Source organism: Prionailurus bengalensis, chromosome D2, assembly GCF_016509475.1.
Source record: "Prionailurus bengalensis isolate Pbe53 chromosome D2, Fcat_Pben_1.1_paternal_pri, whole genome shotgun sequence".
NCBI classification, from domain to species: domain Eukaryota; kingdom Metazoa; phylum Chordata; class Mammalia; order Carnivora; family Felidae; genus Prionailurus; species Prionailurus bengalensis.
Window position 1 is genome coordinate 33,948,435 of NC_057351.1, and position 20,603 is coordinate 33,969,037.

The window sequence follows — 20,603 nt, forward strand, 5'->3', positions numbered from 1 at the left end:
AGCCCGTGACGCGGGCGGGGCCCGGGGGCGGGGCGAGACCCCTAGCCCGCCAGCTAAGGGTCCACATCTTTTCTCTCCACCCCAAACTCGCCTCAGCAGCCCAGTGGGCCAGTTGGAGGTTGATGAGTTTATGAGGAAGTTTTATTTTAAAGTGGGCCCAAAGGGAGTGGGAGAAGCTACATCTCCTCATCTGAAGGCTTGTAACCCAGGCTGCTCAAATCAGCCTTTGGCCATAAGCTTCCAACAGCAGTAACACAATGGACTGTTTAAAGGTTATTTTATTAAATATCTTCAGTTCAAGGTTTCATTGTAACAAAGCTATGAAGGGTCTACCAACATTCAGAACAAACACTAACTATTTTTAAATTATTTCTATGTCATCATGCAAAAATTCTGCATCAAATGCCTTCCATTTCCTGTTTAAAAGGTGATTTTTTTTTTTTTATAGTCTATTGTCTATAGATGCTGACATTAGCCCCAGAAGAGGAGTAAGAATGCTAAGAAGTGGGGCTGGAGCAGCCATATGAAGCTATGGGTCTTAATGAACTCTAAGACCATTTGTCTTCAAGCCAGCAAAACCAAACCCTGTGGTGAAGGCGTCTGCGTGCTGGTACTGCAGGCTGCAGGGCAAGAAAGGGCTGGGGCCCAGGGGCTGAGGCATGCATGAGGTGCTCAGAGGAGCCTGGCTAAACCCAAGCACCAGCACCTGTGAGTCTGCTCTCTTCTCAGCTGGCTCCAAGGTAAACCTGTAGCTCTGCCTCTTCTCCCAGCTCCTGTGCCTCCTGAAGATAGTTCAGGAAGCTGGGATTTACCCACCTTTCCCCCAATAGTGCAGATATTTGTGCAGATAAGTCTGCATAGTTGTTCTGGGGGAACCCAAGGCCATGACCAGTTGCTCCTCCATTATCTTCTCTGCTATCTGCTTAGGGTATAGATCTTTCCTTCCTGGAATGGAACTCCTTGAGCACAGAGAGGGACAATGAATGTAGGAGCCTTGGCTCTGGACACCTCTTTTGGGTACATGCAGGTGAGGGGGGGGGGTGATGCCCATGCAGATTGTCCAGCAGTAAGTCATATACTTCAGTTGGTCAGTAGAGAGGCCTCTTTAAAGAGAACATCTCTTCTTGCCAGAGCAGTCAGGTCAATCTCAAAGACAGGTAAAGAGATGGGCGTGCAGCAAGGGAAGAGTAAGAAGGGAGGCAGTCCTGAGGGCAGCCTGAATGCATAGAAACAACCATCAACTCAATCCCGCTGCCTCACTCCTCCCATCCCACAGGGGCACTTGGCAGAGGGCCCAGGCCCAGATGAGGGTCAGCACGGGGACCACCACAATGAAAAGTCAAGACAAAGATGGTCCAAATCGGCACAGAAACAGAACTGCCAAAGGCAGCAAGGGGAGTCCTGACCAGGGCCTGACTCTCTCCTTGCTAAGTTATAAGAAAACAAACACAAAGCAAAGCAGCAACCCCTCCCCTTTCCCAGCTGCAGGTATTGGGCCTCAGTATCAGGGCCCACGTGCATTGTGCATCCTATAGAAATGGATGAGTAAGTGAGTACATGTCAGACTAACACGAGGTTTCTCAACAGCTTTGTGGCGGACACACTTCTGCAGCACCAATTCTCTTCCTTTCTACACTAAATGGAACAGTACAGCAACGTCCAGGCCCTCAGTCCAGAGGCCACTGCTTCTCAGCTGCCTCCACAGCAGGCTGGGAGCTCTGTGTTCTCTCACAAGTAGGTCTGATGGCCACGATGTTCTCATCAGCCTCATTCTAGGCGCTATGCAAGTTCAGAAGAAGTCCATTCCTAGACCTGGGGCAGGCAGGCCACCTCAGGGGCTGCAATCACATCACAGCCCCCAAAGCTCTGTCAGAGTTCTTGCCTGGTCCCCTGAGTCCACGGAGGCCAGAGGCCGAGCTCACCTCTTCAGGGCTGGTGGGTGAGCCAGCTGCTCATGCCAGGACGGTGTCACACAAACTCCTGCCTTCTTGCCAGCCCAAGGGCTATCGGTGGTTTTAAAACGCATCATGGTATGGATTCCATTTTTTTTTAAACAATCTTTTTTTCTTTTTTTTTCTTAAATGTAAAAAACACCTCGGTACAGCAGAGACAGACACGAAGGGCGGGCGGGAGGGCTGCATGCAGGGGCGTGCATTGGCTGCTGCCGCTTTGTAATTTAATTGTTTTAAACCTCAAACGAACAGGACTGCCGCTGTCACTCAGGCCCTCCAGAGCCACTGGCTGCGAAGGTTTGACCTCCGGCTGGGATCTCCTAATGCCCCTGTCAAAGAGGACAGACGTGGTAACAGAACAAAGGACAATAAGCACACAGATGAGTTCCAGGGACTTAAACACACTAGACACGTGGCCAAGTCTGCCTGAGAAGGTGGAGGATGGGGGAGAAGCTAGCATTTAAATATAACATTGCTTCACATTTGCTAAGCAAATGCTTTACTTCTGAGTATCTTATTTAATTCTTACAACTCAATAAAGTAGGTACCACTCTTTCTCTCTTTTTTGACAGCTAAAGAAACAGGCTTAGGGTAGGGAAGTAACCTGTCCAAAGTCACCCAACTTAGAGTCCTAGGGCCAGACACAAGTCTGTCTGACAGCCTTTGCCACTCCCCGGGGATGATCCATATCTCTTCCCCTAGTGCCACTTCTCAACCTCCTCTTTCTCCTCTGATCCCATCTGTCCCTCTCCTCACCGCCCCCCCCCCCCCCACCAGGTGCACCTGTGGCTGAGCTCACTGCAGCGGTGCAGCAGGGGCTCCTGAGCAGTGATAGTGGACATTGAGCCACTTGCCATCCCGGCGGTGCCAGACCCGGGTCTCCTCCGACTGGCTGGTGCGAGGCCGACCCTGCCCATCGATGTACTGGGTGAGGCGGATGTAGGCGATGCAAGCTGCGTCCTCCCCAATCACGTGGACGTGCGGGTTCAGGATGGTGGTGTGGATGGGCTTGCTGTTCTTGGATAGAACTGCAGGGGGCAAGGCAGAGTGCAGTAGGTAGGAGGGCATCAGGCCTGGGCACTGACATTTTCCTCCCAGCCTGCTCTTCCAGGTCTCACCCTCTTTTCCAGCAACCGTTCTGGGAGTCCCTAAGTCCCCCATACACCAAAGGCCAGGAAACCCCATAACAGTAGTCTCAGTTATCCAAATGGAAGAAAGAGGTGAAGAACAATGATAATAACAACTACTACTTTAATCAGACATTGCACTAGGGGTTTTACATACATAAACTATTATTTCTTGGTCAATATTATTTTCTTTATTATGAAATAATGAAGCAGGCTCAAGGAGGTTAAGTAATTTTCCCAAATCACACAACATTTGAACTCAGGACCATCTGACTCTTAACTAAAGCCTATGATCTTTCCATTCTTCCAGGCCGATGTTTAGATTTCATAAGGGTTGGCTTGACCCTAACTGGCTGCAGAGCAAAATCAAGAGCTTAAGATTTCAAAATTGATTTGTGATTTGGAAAAAAAAAATGTCCAAAGTTAAAATAGAATCACCAAAGCACCAAGCTCAGGATATTCCTAGGGTTCCCAGATTCTGCTGCGGGAAGGCCAAAAGAAGTTGGATTGCCATTATCAGTGAACACTGTGAACTGTGTTGCTTTTAATGAGATTCACATTTTAATTCATTTCAAATGTTAGACAGGGTCTACCTGAGACCCTCCCTAGGGCTTCCATAATCTCTGAAACTGCTTCTGGCTAACAGAATTACTTAGATAGCCAAGGGTTTACATTTGCAGCCGACATGGAGAGGATGGTAGTTAGTAGAAAAAAACTGTGACAAAAAAAAAAAGCCACAAAAAAACCAAAAAAAAACAAAAAACAAACAAACAAACAAAAAAACCTCAGGGCAGGATGGGGGAAGGCCCGGGATAAAATGGGAAAGAAAAGAAAAAAAAAAAAAAAATAGGGAGGAGGAGGGTGCTAGAAAGTGGAGAGAAAGACAGGAGGAGGTGGTGATTCATCTTCTTATTCCCTGGAACTTCCACGAACTGTCCAGAGTCCAGAGTATACAGCCCCTCAGCCAGGACTGCTTCCCTCCATATTCAGGAGGCCCCAGCCACAACTTCTGATCTCACAAATCACCCACAGTGCCCTGCTACTTGCTTGTACATTCTTATCCTGGTTTTAATTTCCTCTACTGTGAAATCTATACATACAGAGCTTCATTACTACTTGCTGACGTCATCTCAACCTAATCTCAGTGGTTTCCAGTCATTGTGGAAAGAGGTGAGGCTTAAAGAAATCGTGACCCTGATTGTGCCACAAAGCAGCTGCAGAATGACGGGGCACGTGGGGCTCTGAAGCAAGTCCTTCAAAGGTGTCAGTTTAAGACCATCCTCAGGGCACAAGGAAGCAAACACATAGAACAAGGTGCAGCCAAGCAGGTCAAATAAGGGAAAAGCAGGCAACTGGGAACAGGAGATGGTGAGCAGGGACAGAGGCAAAGGGGGTAAAGGGTCAGGCAGGAGTATATCAGCAGCACGAACCCACTCACGATTCTCAAAGTAAAACTTATGGAAATCCATCCCCTCCACGAGGTTACCAAGGGCCTCAGGTTCAAAGGAAGTGAGGCCTGGATCGCAAATCTTCCTGCAGAAAAAAAAAAAATAGCCTGTCAGTCTCCTATAGGATTACTTGTCTTTCTTCCTTGTCAGTGATGTCTGTCCTGCAGCATGTTAGCTGCGGGCTAGGTCTGACAAGATGGCTAAGATCTTAGGGTCTTACCCTCTCAGCCCACCACCAAGACACCATGGCAGGGGTGGGGAATGGGGGTAGGTGGGGGTAGGGTATTATCATAGGGTATCTATCTGGGAGGGATTCCAGCCCAAGGGCCTGGTATTTAATTCAAGCATTGTGCCCAAGGCCCAGCCTTCCCTTTTCCCAGGGTCCAAGCTGATTTTGGGGAAGAGGGAAGGCTTCTAGAGTTGACTTGGGTCTCAAGGAAATGGGTCTCTACTCACGTGTAGGCTTCAAAGTCCCCATTGTTGATGGCCTCAATCAGTTGTTCTGTGATCTTAATGATCTCCTGTTTCCGCACTGCGGGGGGGGGGGGGGGGGGGGGGGGAGGAAATCCAGCAATTTACCTGCACGGGATTGAGGAGCTCCCAAGTAACAGAGAACCCTCCCCAATCCTTCAGAGAATCCCCTGTGATCTCTGTGACAAAGACATCCCTCTTCTCTGTCTTTAACATTAAGGCCCTCTGCAGAAGAGTGAGCCCACTTTTCTCTTCATTCCTTCTCTGTTGTCTGTAGGGCTAATGGCCCCCTCCTCCTGAAGCCCACCCACTGGTTATGGCTCCCTGGCCTTTGTCTCCCTCTCCATCAACAACCAGGATGCAAAAAACACTCTTGTCTTTTACAGTTGAGGAGCCTAGCCATCATGAATACTCTGACTAGACTCTCTACCCCATCCCCAGCACATTCAGCCTCTCTAAGAAGCATCTCCTGATATGGCTGTTTCCACCACCCACTTACTTCTCTCACCTGAAGGGGCTCAGTCAGGTCTCAATTACCACCACCACTACACCACCCAGCCCTCATTCAGTGGTCCAGAACCCACTCCTGGGCAACAGCCAGCCTGAGAGCAGAACCTAGCCAAGGATGAGGGCTCCACAAGGATGAACAGAGCCCTGGGACAGATGCTTAATTCTCTTTACCCTGCTCATCTCCTCCACAGGGCTTTTCTGGGATAAAGGATCTTGGAACTATAAACACTCTTTTTAAACAGAGCCTCTCACCAGAGAGATGTCTCCATTTACCCTGGACGAGCCTTAGAATAGCTCTAAATCTCGTACCAGCTCTCATGCCAGGATGCGTCCCCCAAGAAAACTGAGACAAGGTTCAGAATGACAGTAGGCAGAACTGGTGCCCAAAGAGCCCCCCACCTCCACCCTATCCAAAGCCAAGGGACTTTTGGTGGCATCCTACACTCACAGGCAGCTCACTGACGGAGCGCCACTATCAGCAGAGGCCACCAGGGTAAGAGAGGGCTCAGGCTGAGCTCAGGCCAACCCTGACCAGAGCCCCGGGCTGGCCCAGGCCACAAGCCTTTCCTCACAGGAGCGAGAGGCTGCAAGACAAATGCGAGCATTAGAACAGCACAGCCAAGAGGCACAGCTGGGAGAGGGCAGTGCAGCCAAAGATACAGCCAGGTGGTGGCCCCATAGCCACCAGTACTGTCACGGAGGCAGCTCCAGGTGAGTAAGCAGCATCATAGGGGAACAAACGAGCTGCATCCACTTTCTAGAGGCAAGCAGGTATGTGAACACACACACACACACACACACACACACACACACACACACACATACTCATACACACCCCCTCTCCAACCCACCAAACCCATTTGCAGGACCTGACTGGGGCCCTAAGGGTGAAGAGGATTGTGTTTAGAAACTTTAAAAGGACAGATAATAGAAGGGAAAGAAGCAGACAAAGGCATCCTCTACACAGACACAACTTAAAATAAAAATATGAGCTACCATTAATCCAGCAAGGCATCATATCAAGACATTCTACTATCTCATTTATTTTCATAACAGTGCTATCAGGTAGGTGCTATTTTATTCCCATTATACAGATAAAGAAGCTGAGGCTCTGGGAGATTTAAGCTACTTCACACATTTTGAAGCTGGGATTTAAACTCAGGTCTGTCTCACCCCAAGCCTCATGCTCTTAATATGATGTGCTGAGCCTCAGGAAACACCAAATCCCAACACGGTTCTTGGCTTATGGCAATTTCACCATCATCCCCGCTCCCACCACCTTTGACCTGATTTCTGACTCAGCCTTTCTTCCTGGCTCGTTGCTGAGGCAAGGCCCACTGAATATCCCAGTGGCTTTCTATTCCTTCCCACAATGCCATGTTCTTCCACCCACTCTTCTTTATGTCTTTGGGCCCTGGTCCCAGGGGCCCCTGCCTGGTATTAACAGCACCTCCAATCAGCTCCCCCACCCAGCAGAGGCCGAGCTCCCCAAGCTTACTAAGACAGATAGCTGGGCTGGGCTGACAGCTCTGGGGGGGATCCCTGAGGGGCTTCAGGACGAGCCAGGGAGACAGAAGCCAGATTGTGCCTCCCTCACACTTACTGGCTGAGGAGCAGAGAGAAGGCTGGGGCTGCATGCCTGCAGAGGGGGCTGTTCTGTCCCGGGAGCTCCGTCCTTCAGGCACCGAGCTGCCATTCCCAGTGCGGAGCGGGGCAGCTAGCCAGCCAGGGCAGGGCAGGGCAAGGCAGAGCAGCCAAAACAAACAGAACAAGGCAGGTGAGCGAGCAAGCCAGACAGGACCCAAGCCCGTGGCACTGCAGAGCCGGGGCAAGGCAACGCCTCGGGCTGCTGTGGACACTGGACCACATCCCACGCTGCCGCCTCTGCCAGAGAGGCCTCCCAGCTGAGAGCCCCGGGAAGGTGCACAGACTTGGGCTTGTGGCTTACAGAGGAGCCTTCAAACAGACTGTACAAGGACCCCTGCTCCCAGGGAAGATGTTCTAGGACGCTAGGCTACAAGGTCAAGAGCCCAGCAGTGAAGGAGCCACTGACTCCACCAGCATCACCAGAACTGAATTGCTCTGGCCTTAATCCCAGCAGCCCTAGAGGTACTGTTGTTTATTGCTTTATATATTTATGCTCTCTATTTTTTTTTTTTCGTTCCCAAAGGTTTATTGCCCCCTTACTGCTCCTGTGTGTGTTCTCTTAGCTCTGTCCTGCAGCATTTCTCCATCTTTTCTGAGAGCCTGGCCTCAGGCCACTTACTGTGGCAAAGGGAACAATTCCAGGAGGCCAAACCAAAGAGCAGGGCAGAGATTCCCAGGGGTCTGGCCTGCCACGCCCTCCCACACCCCCTGGCCCTCCTGGCCAGGCCCAAGCTTAGGGTGGTGGTCCTCACAGGACCACCTGGATATGGCTCCATCATTCACGTCAAGACTTTGTGATGAGAGTGACTGATCCCAATGTGCCCAGGACCGTTCTAGTTTTAAAACTGAAAGTTCCACATTCTGGGAATCACCTCAGTCCTAGGGAAATTGGGACCATTGGTCATCCTACTAATGACTCACTATATTTAAGGGCTACTTCTGCAGGGGCTCAGGATGTCCCTGTACAGCGATGTCACATCATTATCAGCAACAGGAACAGTTCTCTGAGCCCTGGCCCTGGAAAGTCTTAGGAAAAACTCTAGGTTAGCTATTCCAGACCTGGGATATTCCAGACCTGGCAAGAGAAGCCTCTTGCCTAGCCCAGCCAGGCCAGACAGGGACCTCACAACCCACAGAGAGTAGCTTTTATACCAAGCCCTCTCCTAGAGTCTAAGGAGTCACCATTCTCAATTCTGGGGACAGACAAGACAGGTGCCCCACTGGAGCCAAGGTACCAGGGACACTGCTAGGGTCCCTTCCCGACCCTGCCAGCACCTACCTTTGAGGTCTTCATCTTCTGTGGTGGTGTTGCAGCTCTCTGTGGAGCCCTGTAGGCCAAAAAGAACATGTTTCTATAACACTCAGGCCCTTGGAAACCAGAGAAACTGAGCAAAACAGAAGCAGAGTATGTGCTCCTGCAGGAGGTGCAAGGAAGAATCATAGGAAGTTCTATTTTCACCCTTGCCATCTGACTTTTATAACACCTTGGGTTCCCAGATCCCCTCCCAAGTCTTCCCCAACTCAGTAAATGACAGTATCTATCTTGTTGTTAAAACCTACAGTCACCTTCTAGGTTTGATTCTAGGTTGAATCTTTGCTTTCTATTTTTTTTAAATGTTTATTCATTTATTTTGAGAGAGAGAGAGAGAGAGAGAGAGAGCACGCGCACAAGTAGAGAGGGGCGGTGAGAGAGGAGAGAGAGAATCCCAAGCAGGCTCTGAGCTGTCAGCACAGAGCCCGATGCGGGGCTCTAACTCACAAACCCTGAGATCGTGACCTGAGCTGAAATCAAGTAGGAAGCTTAACCAACTGAGCCACCCAGGCACCCCTCTTTCTCTTATATCTTAATTATCCAATCTAAATTCAAGTCTCTTAGTTCTACCTCCAAAGTAAGTCCTGTCTCTTAACTCTTCATTTTTTTAAAAAAAGATTTTATGTTTAAGTAACTCTACACCCAATATGGGACTCGAACTCACTACCCCAAGATCAAGAGTCACATGCTTCACCAACTGAGCCAGCCAGCCTGGCACCCCTACCCCTTCACTTTAAATGCACAGCTACTATTTGATTCCAAGTTACCAACATCTGGGACCTGAACTACAATAGCTTCCTGGGCCCCCTGCATCCATACTTGCCTACCTCCCTAAAGCTCTTGCCCATAACACAGCCAGAGGGGCTTTTCAAAGTGTAAATTAGACTATATGACTCTCCTGCTAAGAACCTCCAATAGCTTCTCCTGACTGCTGGAATAAAATGCAAACTACTATGAAGTCCTACGAAGCAGGCCTGCCTGCTTCTCCAACATCATCACCCTGCCCCCCTTCCCCCTGCCCCCGCCACTCCCTTCCCTCTTCCCTGTGCCACCCGCATCCTCCCCCCCCCGCCTCCCCCCCCCCCCCCCCCCCCCCCCCCCCCCCCCACCGCCCAATGCCACTCTCCCCTGGCTCCATGCTCTAGGCTCTGCTTCGTTTCCTCTGTTCTGTATACATGCTAAGCTCCTACACTTGCAGCCTGCCTGTCTAGGGCATTCTGCTCCAGAGTCAGCCCAGCTGTCTCCTTCCTATTGTTTAGTTTTTAGCTCAAAAATCACCTCTTGAGGGAAGTCCTTCCCTGACCACTTAATTAAAGGCCTTGTTCACCCCTCCCCTTTTTTTACTTTGTATCATTTCTTCATAGCATTTACCATTACTGGATTTTATCTTACTTATTTGGTTTTTGGTTTATTATCTGCCTCCCCCACACCTGTGGAGAGAGATTTTTATCTTGTCATGAGTAGTGAAAATAAGACAAAGTTACTGAGGGCATAGTGGGGGAGGCAATGGAGGATGTCCTAAGGGTCTAGTTATACTCTCCTCTGTTTTTCTAGCTAATTGCTGCCATTTAAGCCTCACAAGTCATGGAGTAAGATTTAATTATTATTATCCTCAATTTACAGAGAAGCAGATTGAAGTGCAGAGCACCAGAGTGACAGTGGCCCCAGATTCAAACCCAGGCCTGCCTGACTATAGAGCTTGAAGTATACTGCTGTCCAGGAAACAAACAGATGCACGGTATTCCCAGCCTGGACTCCACACATACTGTGGCCTCGAGGTGTGGCCTGTCATCTGCCATCTGCAGGACCCATAGACCCTGTGATCCAGCCCACCTGTTTCCTGCTGATCCATAAAGCAGGAGACCAGCTCAGGAGCCACTCACCTTGATCCCATCTGTAGCATTGTGCACCACGGTGGTTTGTGGCTCCTGTGAGAGAAGATGAAAATTACCCTCTTGACCTCAGGACAGACCTACAGCTTTTCCCTGAGGGACCCTATCCTTATTCCATCACAGACCCTATGATGACCACTGAGGCCTGCCCACCAGCCATTCCCACAAGACAAAATATCCTGGCTCAACTGGGTCCCAGACAGCTGGGAAACCCCAGATTTAGGGGACAGCACTGGCTGAGAAAGAAGGAGAGGCCTGGCACTTAACAAAAGCAGGTACCAGGGAAGCTGAGAGGTCAAGGGCCTCTGTCCCTGATTCCTTGATTCCTGCTAGATCTGAGTGTTCTTTCCCACGGGACAGGTACACTGGAAGAGCTGTGGGGCTGAGGGTCCAGGCCAGGCGCTGCCAACAGCATTCATCAAGGAGTATGTAGGAGGAAGGGACACAGGGAGAGTAGACTAAGGTCTCCCAGAAAGACCCAGGATGGCCCCTCAGCAAACTGAGCCCAGAGAGCTGCTTGCTTTACCACCTTTCCCCAGAGTTCCTGTCCCTGTTGTGCCATAAGGCAGCACGAGGGTCCGGGTCTGCAGGCACAATTATCCCTCCTTCTCTCCCAGTCACCCCCCATGCTAACTCTCTAGTTAGCCACCACTAGCAGAAGGTGCTCTGGGAACACAGAGTGCCCCCAGCATGGGGCTCTCCAGGAACTCAGAGACCTCAGCACCATCCAGAGGTAAGGGACCCCAGCCCTCCTTCTTGTTCAAAGCTTTGCAAAGGAGAAGCCGAGGCAGATTTTACAAGGAGCCTCTAAGAACCAATGTGCAGGTCCGAAGAAAGCTCCTACCCTCTTCTTTTATAAGCCACTCACCTTCCCGGCTCCCACAGCAGACCCATGGGGGCCCAGCCTGGGGCTGAGAGGTTTAGCTGAGAGCCCTGACCACTCTTCCCCCCCAAAAGCGAAAGGAGCAGGAGCAGCAGTTGTGCGGTGCAGGAAGGAGCATGGCCACACGGGACAATGAGGGGAAGGGGCCCACAGGGCAGTACACAAAGCAGCCTGCTCTATAGGGGCTAGAAGGAAAGGGCCAAGGAGGCCTGGGAGGGAGGGCAAGAAGAGGAAGGGAGAAGGAGCGGGAGGCAGCCAGGGGCAGGGGTGGAGAAGCCGTAGTCAGGAGGTACCATGGCCGTCTGCAAGGGCGCGGGCTCTTGGGCTGGGCTTACGAGACTGTTTTTGTTGTTGCTCTGTGGCTGAGACAAGAAAACAGATGGTTTAGTTCCTCTAGAGTTACCAAAGCTGCTCAGGTTCGACTCCCAGACCTCCCTTGCCCCCCGGCCTGGCCCGGAGGAGCTAGGCCTGAGGTGGCCTCCATAATACTATGTGGATGGGAGCAATGGTCGGAGAGATGATCAATCCGAGGAAGGGAGTATTGGGAGAGGCCCAGAGACCTAGCTCTGGAAGCATCCTTAAGGTGGGATTAGCCCAGAGGCTTGTTTTAAAGCATCTCTCCAGAAATCTCTGCTTATGTCAGATGCCACATCACTGCACAATCATACTTCGCTCAAAGAAATTCAGGATCTTCTTATTTTACGGGAAAAAGAAGGGTGGTTTATAAGAGAGCAGAACAAAATTCAGAAACTCTGGGTCCCCTATCTGTGGGCAGTCTCCTGCTGCCCTTTCAACCTGCCACCTGCATTTCCTTTCCCTTAAAACATCAGCTCAGAGCCTGATCTGAAAAGAGGAGGAACATGAAGAGAAAAAAAAAAAACCTCGCCTAGAAGATGGTGGCGAGATTTCCTCACCTAGAGGAAAGGGGGGGGGGGGGATTGTGACTTTGGATACAGTATGTACCCACTGCCCCCAGGGAGCAGAGACAAGGCTATGCAGTTGGCACAGATATATTTTCTGCCTGATAAATCTTGGATTTGCTCAACTGGGAGTGAGAGCAAAACTCCAAGGCAGGGCAGGTGAATCCAGGGTGGGTGGCTGTGGCTATGGTCCCAGAACCCAGCCCCCGGGAGAGTAGGCTGCCTAGCGGGCCAACATTCCTAACAGCAGCAGACCACTGGGATATCTCCTTGCCTTTTGAAATGTTATACTGAATGGCACAGCAAGGAAGGTGGGGGAGGATGGTGAGGAAGGAAGGAGGCTGATCTCCGGGGGCGGGGAGCCATATCTATAAGAGGCTCTTTTGCCTCTTACAATCCCCTCTGCTTCTTATGATACCCTCACCAATGTACTCAGTATCACTGGGAGTCCCAGTGGAGCCAGTGGCCACCAAAGAGCAGCCTGATGCCTGCATGTTCTTCAAAAGACAGAGAGACAAACATGTAGCTACCATCTCTGTGCAGGGCACAAATGAGGACACATTGGCAGTTAGGATGTGCTTCTTCCTTCCTAGGACACACACAGAAAGCTAGCAAGACTGTCCTACTTCTTGACTGGAGGCTTCTTTTATGGCTCCTTAGACCAGACCTGAAGGCATCCAACCCTAGCTTGCTGTCAATGGCTGACATGTCCCCAAACCCAGTGCTAGGCATGGAACCTTAAGCCAGGTACCAAGACTCCACTGAACTCTGCAGGCTGGAAAAGAGGGGTCCCAGGAATAGTCAGGACGTGGGTCTAAACTCACATAAACTCTGCTCTCTTCTATTCCCCACCCCCCTAGCTCAGCTACTAAGTCTGACCTGTTTGGGACTCATTGGATAAGGCTGCCCTCCCTGCAAAGCCTAGCTGAGACAGAGATCTTGGCAGGGAGCAAGAACTCCAGGGTGCCCTTAAGCCTGCCATATCTGCAGAAGGCTGAGATGTCACCCAGGTGGACCGACCTCTGGCTTTAATGGATGGTTTCATAACAATTCAGGCTGCTGTGCTCCCTCCCCTTGGTGGCCTGTGTCCCATGAGAAAGAAAGGTACGTTCTCTGGATTCTTTCAGCTGCTCCTCCTGAGGGGTGGGTGGGGAAGGATGAAATGTTGGGCACAGCCTGTTAATGGGCACTTGCATAGGGGAAAAGGCCGAGAGTAAGGCTCAGGGCTGTACGCCTACAACCAGGTCCTCTGCCCACCACACAGATGCCCACCAGCTGCCAGTCTGTAGCAGGAGGCCCCAGTGAGCAGGGCCTCTCCTCCTGAGCAATAGCGAGTGAGGGTCTCTCCCTGTGACTGCCATCTGGCTCCGAGTCCCTCCTAGCTTCACTTCCTGCCCTGGGCTGCTGGAGGCAGTCCAAGCTCTGCAGCAGGGGGTGCCATACCATACATTCCGATGCCCATTTTTTAGGTCACCGGGAAACCTTGGGCAATGGCCCCTGCTTGGCAGGACAGGCCACGCTTGCCCACACAGCACAGACATGCAGTGAGGATGAGTGAAGCACACGCACATGGCAGAATGGGTTTGCGTGGCTGGCAGGCGGGCACGCAGGCAGCATGGAGGAGGCAGATGGGTGGGCAGGCAAGGCTCACCATTAGGTGCACGCTGGAACTCGACTTCCTTTTCTGGACACACCACAGCGAAAGGGAAAGAGAAGGGGAAAGAGGAGGTAAGAAGAGAAGCACAGAGACGCCGCAGGTTAGTGCAGCAGCGCGGGCTCTGCCTCAGGAGGAAAGAGTGGAAGAAGGAGACCTGGAGCCCAGCACCAGAAGGATTAAAACAGCACCTAGACCACCAGGCACACAAATCCCTCCAGACCCTGGGAGAAGACCTCCTTTGCTGTCAGGTTCACAAACACAGATTTAGTATATTCTAAAATGTCTCAGCATTGCTCAAAGCTTTGTGAAGAGATTAACTCACAAGTTTATGAAGGTAACATTTTGCTGCAAATTGATAGGTTTGGGCTTACAAGGCTGGCTCTCCTATAAGGTTATTTATTTTCTCTCATTGCTAGGTCTGCCCAAAATTTGGGCAAGCAGCTACCAGGTAAATAGCAAAAGCCACTCGGGGCCATCCTCAGCTTTAGAGACATTATACTTCTGAACCTAGTTTTTTTGTTTGTTTGTTTTTTGCCGCACCCCTATACTGCTTTTCAGATAAAAATGCTGAGCTTTTGAAAATCATCTGGTAAACAGTGAATTGGTAGCATCCCTTTCTTTGTCAGTGTGGCCATGCTCATTTATAAGACTACAGTATCTCACTGCATTTTGGAATTAGTGGGAAATGAGAAAATAGGAGTGCTGGTGATTAAAAGTGCGGTGATGACAAAGACATCAAGATGTGAACCAGGGGGAATGTTGAAAGCAGTGATTCTTTAGCCCTCAGCCAGATGCTCATGGACTTTATGCTCAGATGTGAAACAAGAGCATAAACATAAAGACCACATGGAACACTGAAAGTACATCTCAGAAGGCTGTGTCTAAAAGGTGAAAGCACTTTATAATTAGCTTGCTGGGAGACAGAAGTACCCTTGGAACATGTCCTATCTGTTGTCTGACTACTATTCTAGGCACAGTGAACATGTCAGATAAATGCTCCTTTCCTCAAGAGCCTGCATTCTACTTTAGAAGACATCTTCAGGACGGTATTAAATTGAAAAGAAAGGGACTACAAGTATTGAAAAGAATTGAAAATTACATCTAAAGGAAAAGAAATCCTAAATATAATTGGGCAGCTTCTGCTTCTTTTTTAAATTTATTTTAAATTAAAAAAAATTTTTTTTAAGTTTTATTTATTTATTTTTGAGAGAGAGAGACAGAGTGAGTGAGCGGGGGAGGGGCAGAGGGAGAGGGAGAGAGAGAATCCCAAGCAGGCTCTGTGCTGTCAGCACGGAGCCCAATGCAGGCCTCGAACTCACACACCGTGAGATCATGACCTGAGCTGAAACCAAGAGTTGGACTCTTAACTGACTGAGCCACCCAGGGGCCCCTCTTCTTCTTTTTTTAAAAAAATCATCTCTGTGCCCAATGTGGGGTTCAAACTCACGATCCTGAGATCAAGAGTTGCATGCTCTACTGACTGAGCCAGTCAGAAACCCCTAATTGGACTTCTTTTGCATTATTCTTTCATTTATGCCCCAAAATGAGATTTTACTTCCAAAATTATTCCTCAAAATGAGGAAGGTGCACTACATCCATACTTATCCTTTTATCCAACTAGAGTGTTTACAATGTGAGGGAAGGTCCATCTTTTTAATCTCCTCTGTGCCTAGCAAAATGCCTTAAAGTTCGCATATGATCAACAAACTTTTGCTGAGTTGAACTGGGTTTGTGGACACTGGTTTCTCCCCAGGCTAAAGCAGAGCACAGGTTTCTTTTAAAAAAATTTTTTTTCAACGTTTTTTATTTATTTTTGGGACAGAGAGAGACAGAGCATGAACGGGGGAGGGGCAGAGAGAGAGGGAGACACAGAATCGGAGACAGGCTCCAGGCTCCAGCCCAGAGCCTGACGCGGAGCTCGAACTCACGGACCGCGAGATCGTGACCTGGCTGAAGTCGGACGCTTAACCGACTGCGCCACCCAGGCGCCCCCAGAGCACAGGTTTCTAACTTGCCCAGAATCACTGGAGTGAAAACTGCAGGGACACTGACCAGGCCTAATCTTGGTTCTTGTGATTTTCAGGAACATGCTGTCAAGCTTTCACCTGGACTTCACCTTAGGTAGAGCACTTTCTATTGTCTGCTTCACCTAATGGGGAGTAAGTTCTCAATTCCAGCTGCCTCTCTTTTTCCTAAACTGTCCTGCAGGAAAACCGAAGATAATCCTCTTCTACCCAAGGGCTAGTTTCTACTGGGTTAGTAGACTTCTTCCAGTTCCTCTCTCCATCCTTTCAGGGCTTTGCCCTCAACCATGTATAGTTGAGCTCCTCTCAACCAGCACACTGCAGCATTGTTTCAATACCAGATCATTTTTAAAGAATCTCATCTCACTTTTATTTAAAAATTAAATATTTAAAATTTGAAATCAGAAAAGGGTTCAAACCTACTTTCCATACTTAAACAAATATCCAAACAGTACTTAAGGAAATGGCTATATCCCTTGTTTTTTTCTTTTGTTCCTTTATTTTTTTTAAAACTGGATGGCCATTCTGGCCTTGGGGCTAGTCCTCAACTAGAGGCCTCTCAGGATCTGAGAGCTTGTGCCCCCCCACCCCCCAGAGTCTTGTCCTCACAAGTGGCTGTCATTCTTCTACAGACCCTGGGTCCCTATACCACTATTAAATAAGTCTAACCAGAACCTGGGGTCCCTAAATTCAAAAAGAGTTGATGCTCAAACCAATGCTAATAGCTCAGCATCTTGTGAAAACTTCTGGACAGTGAGAAACAAACCTCTCTACAGACCTTAAACACCAGGAATTGGGAAGGGGAAGCTGGGAAAGAAAGGTGGGTCTATAAGAGCATCTTTTGGGCAACCTCATAGGCCTCCCTCATATACACATGTGGTGACCTTGACCTTCAAGAGAGTCCAGAAAAGTTGAACCCCACACATCTTGCATTGCCCTCCCCTCTGCCTTTGCCAGTACTTCCATCCAGCCATGCCATTCATTGTTATATACATGTTCCTGATTCTAAAAGGTCTGTAGCCATATTATAAGCAACTTGGAAAACAAAGAAGGAAAAAAACCCACCTAATCCTATTTGTCTTGCTAGTCTTTTTTCTTACACAATTAAAAAAAACATCATTATAAGCTACATACAAGTTGATGCCTTACTTTTTGAAACAAACAGTATTTTGATTTTTACTCTGATTATCAAAGTAATGCCCGGTCTAGGTAAAAAAGGTAGAAAACATAGAAAAATATATAAAATAAAAGTTTCCCAAATTCCCATCATCCAGTGAAGTTACTATTAATACCTCATGGGGTTTCTTCCAGTTCCTTTTCTATCCACATGATATATACCAAATATAACAAAAACATATCATTTTTTCAAACAAAATTTAGATGATAGTGTACGAATTGCTTTATATCCCACTTTTTTTTAACTTAATATAAAACATTATATAGTCATGAAAATTAATAACTTTGTAAAAGTCTAGTAAATGGATTTCTTGAATTATTTGGTCATTATCTTATTGACTTTTGAAATTGTCTCCAATTTTTTCAATTACAAATGTCATGTTGAACATCCTTCTGCTTTCAGTTTTTTTATTTTCAATTATTTTTTTTCTAAAGTTTATTTATTTTTTTTAGTCATCTCTCCACCCAGCATGGGGCTCAAACTCACAACCCTGAGATCAAGAGTCACACGCTCTACTGCTCTACCAGCTGAGCCAGCCAGGAGCTCCTTGAATTTCTTTAGGACAAATTCCCAGAAGTAAAATTAAAGGGTAAAAACAGCAGGAACATTTTTATGGCTTTTGACATGCAGACTGTTTCAGAAAGGGCCACTGTTATTTATGCTACTATCACAAACTTAAGAGTCAAAAAATGGCACCTCATTTCAACCTGCATTTCTTTGTTACTAGCAAGGCTAAACATCCACATTTATTAACCAGTTCTACCTCCTCTTTATGGGGTTGTCAGTGCATCTTCTCTGACCACTTATTTACTGGATTTTAGGGGGGATTCTTATTTGTTAGAGAAAGCTTTTTTGTATAAAACTAATATTAACCCTTTCCATCATACCTGCTGTGAATATTTTCCTCAACTTGTTGCTGGCCATTTAATTTTGGATGATTATTCCCTTCTTAAACATTTGCATCTTTGCCTCTGATCCAGCTACTATATTCAAAGTCTTCTCTCAAGCACAAAACTCATGTACTGAGCACATAGCAGGATCAGGCACTGGGTTCCCCACATACGTTCTCATTTAAGGCAATTTATTTAACGATTTTTTTTTTTTTTTTTTTTTTTTTGCCTAGCCCTCCTCCTTCTCAGTGCTCTGTAAGGTCAGACAATGTTGTACACATATGTTCTTCTCCCACCTCTTCTGTGTTTTCTGTTTCCTTTGATGATTCCTCTTCTTCCAGCCTCTCAATGACAGACAGCCCTGAACATATGCATTTACTGAACTTTTAAACCTTCATGCGCTTTAGATTCATATGGGAGAAGGGGAGTATTATTAAATTCAGATTCCACCTCCCACCCAAAGCTTCCTGAATCTGAATTCCAGGGTGGATCCTGGAATCTATATCTTTTTAATTAGCTCCTTAAGCTAATATTACAAGGCTATGCCTAACACTCATCCTTGGAGGCAGCCATCTAGAAAGTTCCATCAGAAACCTGTCCTTCAATGTCTCCTTTATCCATCTTTTTACTACCACCTCGGCTGTTACTGCTTTATTTCAGGTCCTACGTCGTGCAATCACTTTTTCCTTCAGGCTTTCAGAGCTACTGAAGTTCCCAGAATCACCACACTGTTTCAAACCTATACATCTTGTGCTATTTCCTCTGCCTGGAATATCCCCCCCATCTCCTGCCCACTTCAACCTAGCAAGATCAAAGGAGTCCTTCAAACTCAGGTCATGGGCCATCTCCTTCAGGAAGATTTCCTGTTTTGGCTCAGATGCTGGCCTCTGCTCCCCCAGCACCTGCCCTATATACACCTCCCTCATAGACCTTACCAGACTACATGGACACCGCTGGTTTCTCTGTCTCTCTCCAACTCTGAACACCTTACAGGGTGGATTATGGTGTTATCTTCCCAGTTCCTGAAGCATGGAATTTGGCTGAATGAGTGAACTCCTGTGATTCACTCATATGAGCCCTATCTGCAGGTCCAGTACTGACCTCTTCCCTGGGCTACCCCAGGTACTTCCCAGCACCTTAAAAGTCCTCTCCACCCAGATCTTCACCTGTCTCTCAATCTCAGTGTGGTCAAAATAAAACTCTGGCCATCAAAATGGGCATTTCTTCACAATTACTCCCATTTTTAGCAGAGTTACTACCAATTCTTCCAACCTTCAAGGAACTCTGACATTATCTTTGATGGGTCCTTTTTAACATATTCAGTGTCAACTTGCTTTGAAGTTGGGGCAGCCAACCTCTAATCACAGCCTCCCATTCTTGGATACAGCTGGACCAATTATCTACAGGCACTGCCTATTCTTTTTTTTTTTTTTAATTTTTTTTTCAACGTTTTTATTTATTTTTTGGGGGACAGAGAGAGACAGAGCATGAACGGGGGAGGGGCAGAGAGAGAGGGAGACACAGAATCGGAAACAGGCTCCAGGCTCTGAGCCATCAGCCCAGAGCCTGACGCGGGGCTTGAACTCCTGGACCGCGAGATCGTGACCTGGCTGAAGTCGGACGCTTAACCGACTGCGCCACCCAGGCACCCCTGGCACCGCCTATTCTTAATATTTGTTTATTTTTGAGAGAGAAACAGAGTGCAAGTGGGGGAGGGGCAGAGAGAGAGGGAGACACAGAGTCCGAAGCAGGCTCCAGGCTCTGAGTTGTCAGCACAGAGCCCGATTCAGGTATCGAACTCGTGAACTGCAAGATCATGACCTGAGCCAAAGTCAGATGCTTTACCAACTAAGCCACCCAGGTGCCCCTAGGCAGTGCCTATTCTGATTAGTTGGTGCCTGTGCTCTTCTGGTAGTTAAGTATTTTCAATATTAGCTCTTTCTATTTCTAATCACCTTTTCTTCACTCTATGCCCAGATCATTCTAATTGATACCTCTGTGTCTAGTTTCCACCCTCTTCTATTCATCCTTATACCCTTAGCCAAATCTTTTGAAAGCATAGCTCTTGCTGTAGCTTCCCTGCTCAGTGGCCTATACTTCCTGTGGTCTGACACACAAACCTCTGATCCCTCTGCCCAACCAGACCAGTCCAGCTGTATTTTAGATATCCTTCTACCACAAACCCCATGTTCCAGTTGAGCAGAGAACATCAATATGCATGACAGAACCCATACAATTACTTTGTTGTTTTTAAGTTATAGAAGGAATGCCTTTTCATTTTAAGGAAAAATACACGTGTACAAACTAAAAAACGAAAGATATGTCTTTCCACCCTGTCCTCACCACCAATCCCATTCACTAGAGGCAATCAGTGACTGAGTTCCAGTCTTCCTACATCCTTTAAGCTTTCTCCAATAAGCTTTTGCCCAGAAGCTTCTTGGACTGAACCATGCAATGCAGGGTCCAGAATCAATACCATTCAGTACCTAGCTGATTTCAGGTATGTCCATTTTCCTATTCTATTAACTTTGCAACTTCTCAAAGCTAGATGAAAACTACATCACCCCTTCTATCTCTTGTGTGCCCCTAGAATTGAGTACAGCACTGGGCCTCTGATAGGTACTTATTAAATACTTTGTAAAGAACAATTGATTCTAGCTTCTTTCCCAGATAGAAATATGCAAACTTTCTCT

General features: G+C 48.0%; 1 protein-coding gene across 22 annotated transcripts in view; it reads right to left on the reverse strand.

The window, feature by feature from the left end:
- Positions 1-260: 260 nt before the first annotated feature.
- Positions 261-20,603, reverse strand: part of CAMK2G (calcium/calmodulin dependent protein kinase II gamma) — a 56,524-nt gene continuing 36,181 nt past the window's right edge. For 4 of the 22 annotated variants that reach the window (XM_043598095.1, XM_043598097.1, XM_043598111.1 and 1 more), the window contains 9 exons: positions 13,814-13,846; positions 11,536-11,604; positions 10,351-10,395; positions 8,435-8,483; positions 7,112-7,225; positions 4,984-5,059; positions 4,518-4,612; positions 2,736-2,980; positions 261-2,281 (listed from right to left, as the gene is read on the reverse strand). In XM_043598095.1, the coding sequence (XP_043454030.1) occupies positions 2,748-2,980; positions 4,518-4,612; positions 4,984-5,059; positions 7,112-7,225; positions 8,435-8,483; positions 10,351-10,395; positions 11,536-11,604; positions 13,814-13,846 (714 nt within the window). In that variant the 3' untranslated portion in view covers positions 261-2,281; positions 2,736-2,747. Of the gene's footprint in view, positions 2,282-2,735; positions 2,981-4,517; positions 4,613-4,983; positions 5,060-7,111; positions 7,226-8,434; positions 8,484-10,350; positions 10,396-11,535; positions 11,605-13,813; positions 13,847-20,603 lie in introns of those variants that run through there. The other 18 variants (XM_043598099.1, XM_043598096.1, XM_043598116.1 and 15 more) reach the window with 9 other exon arrangements.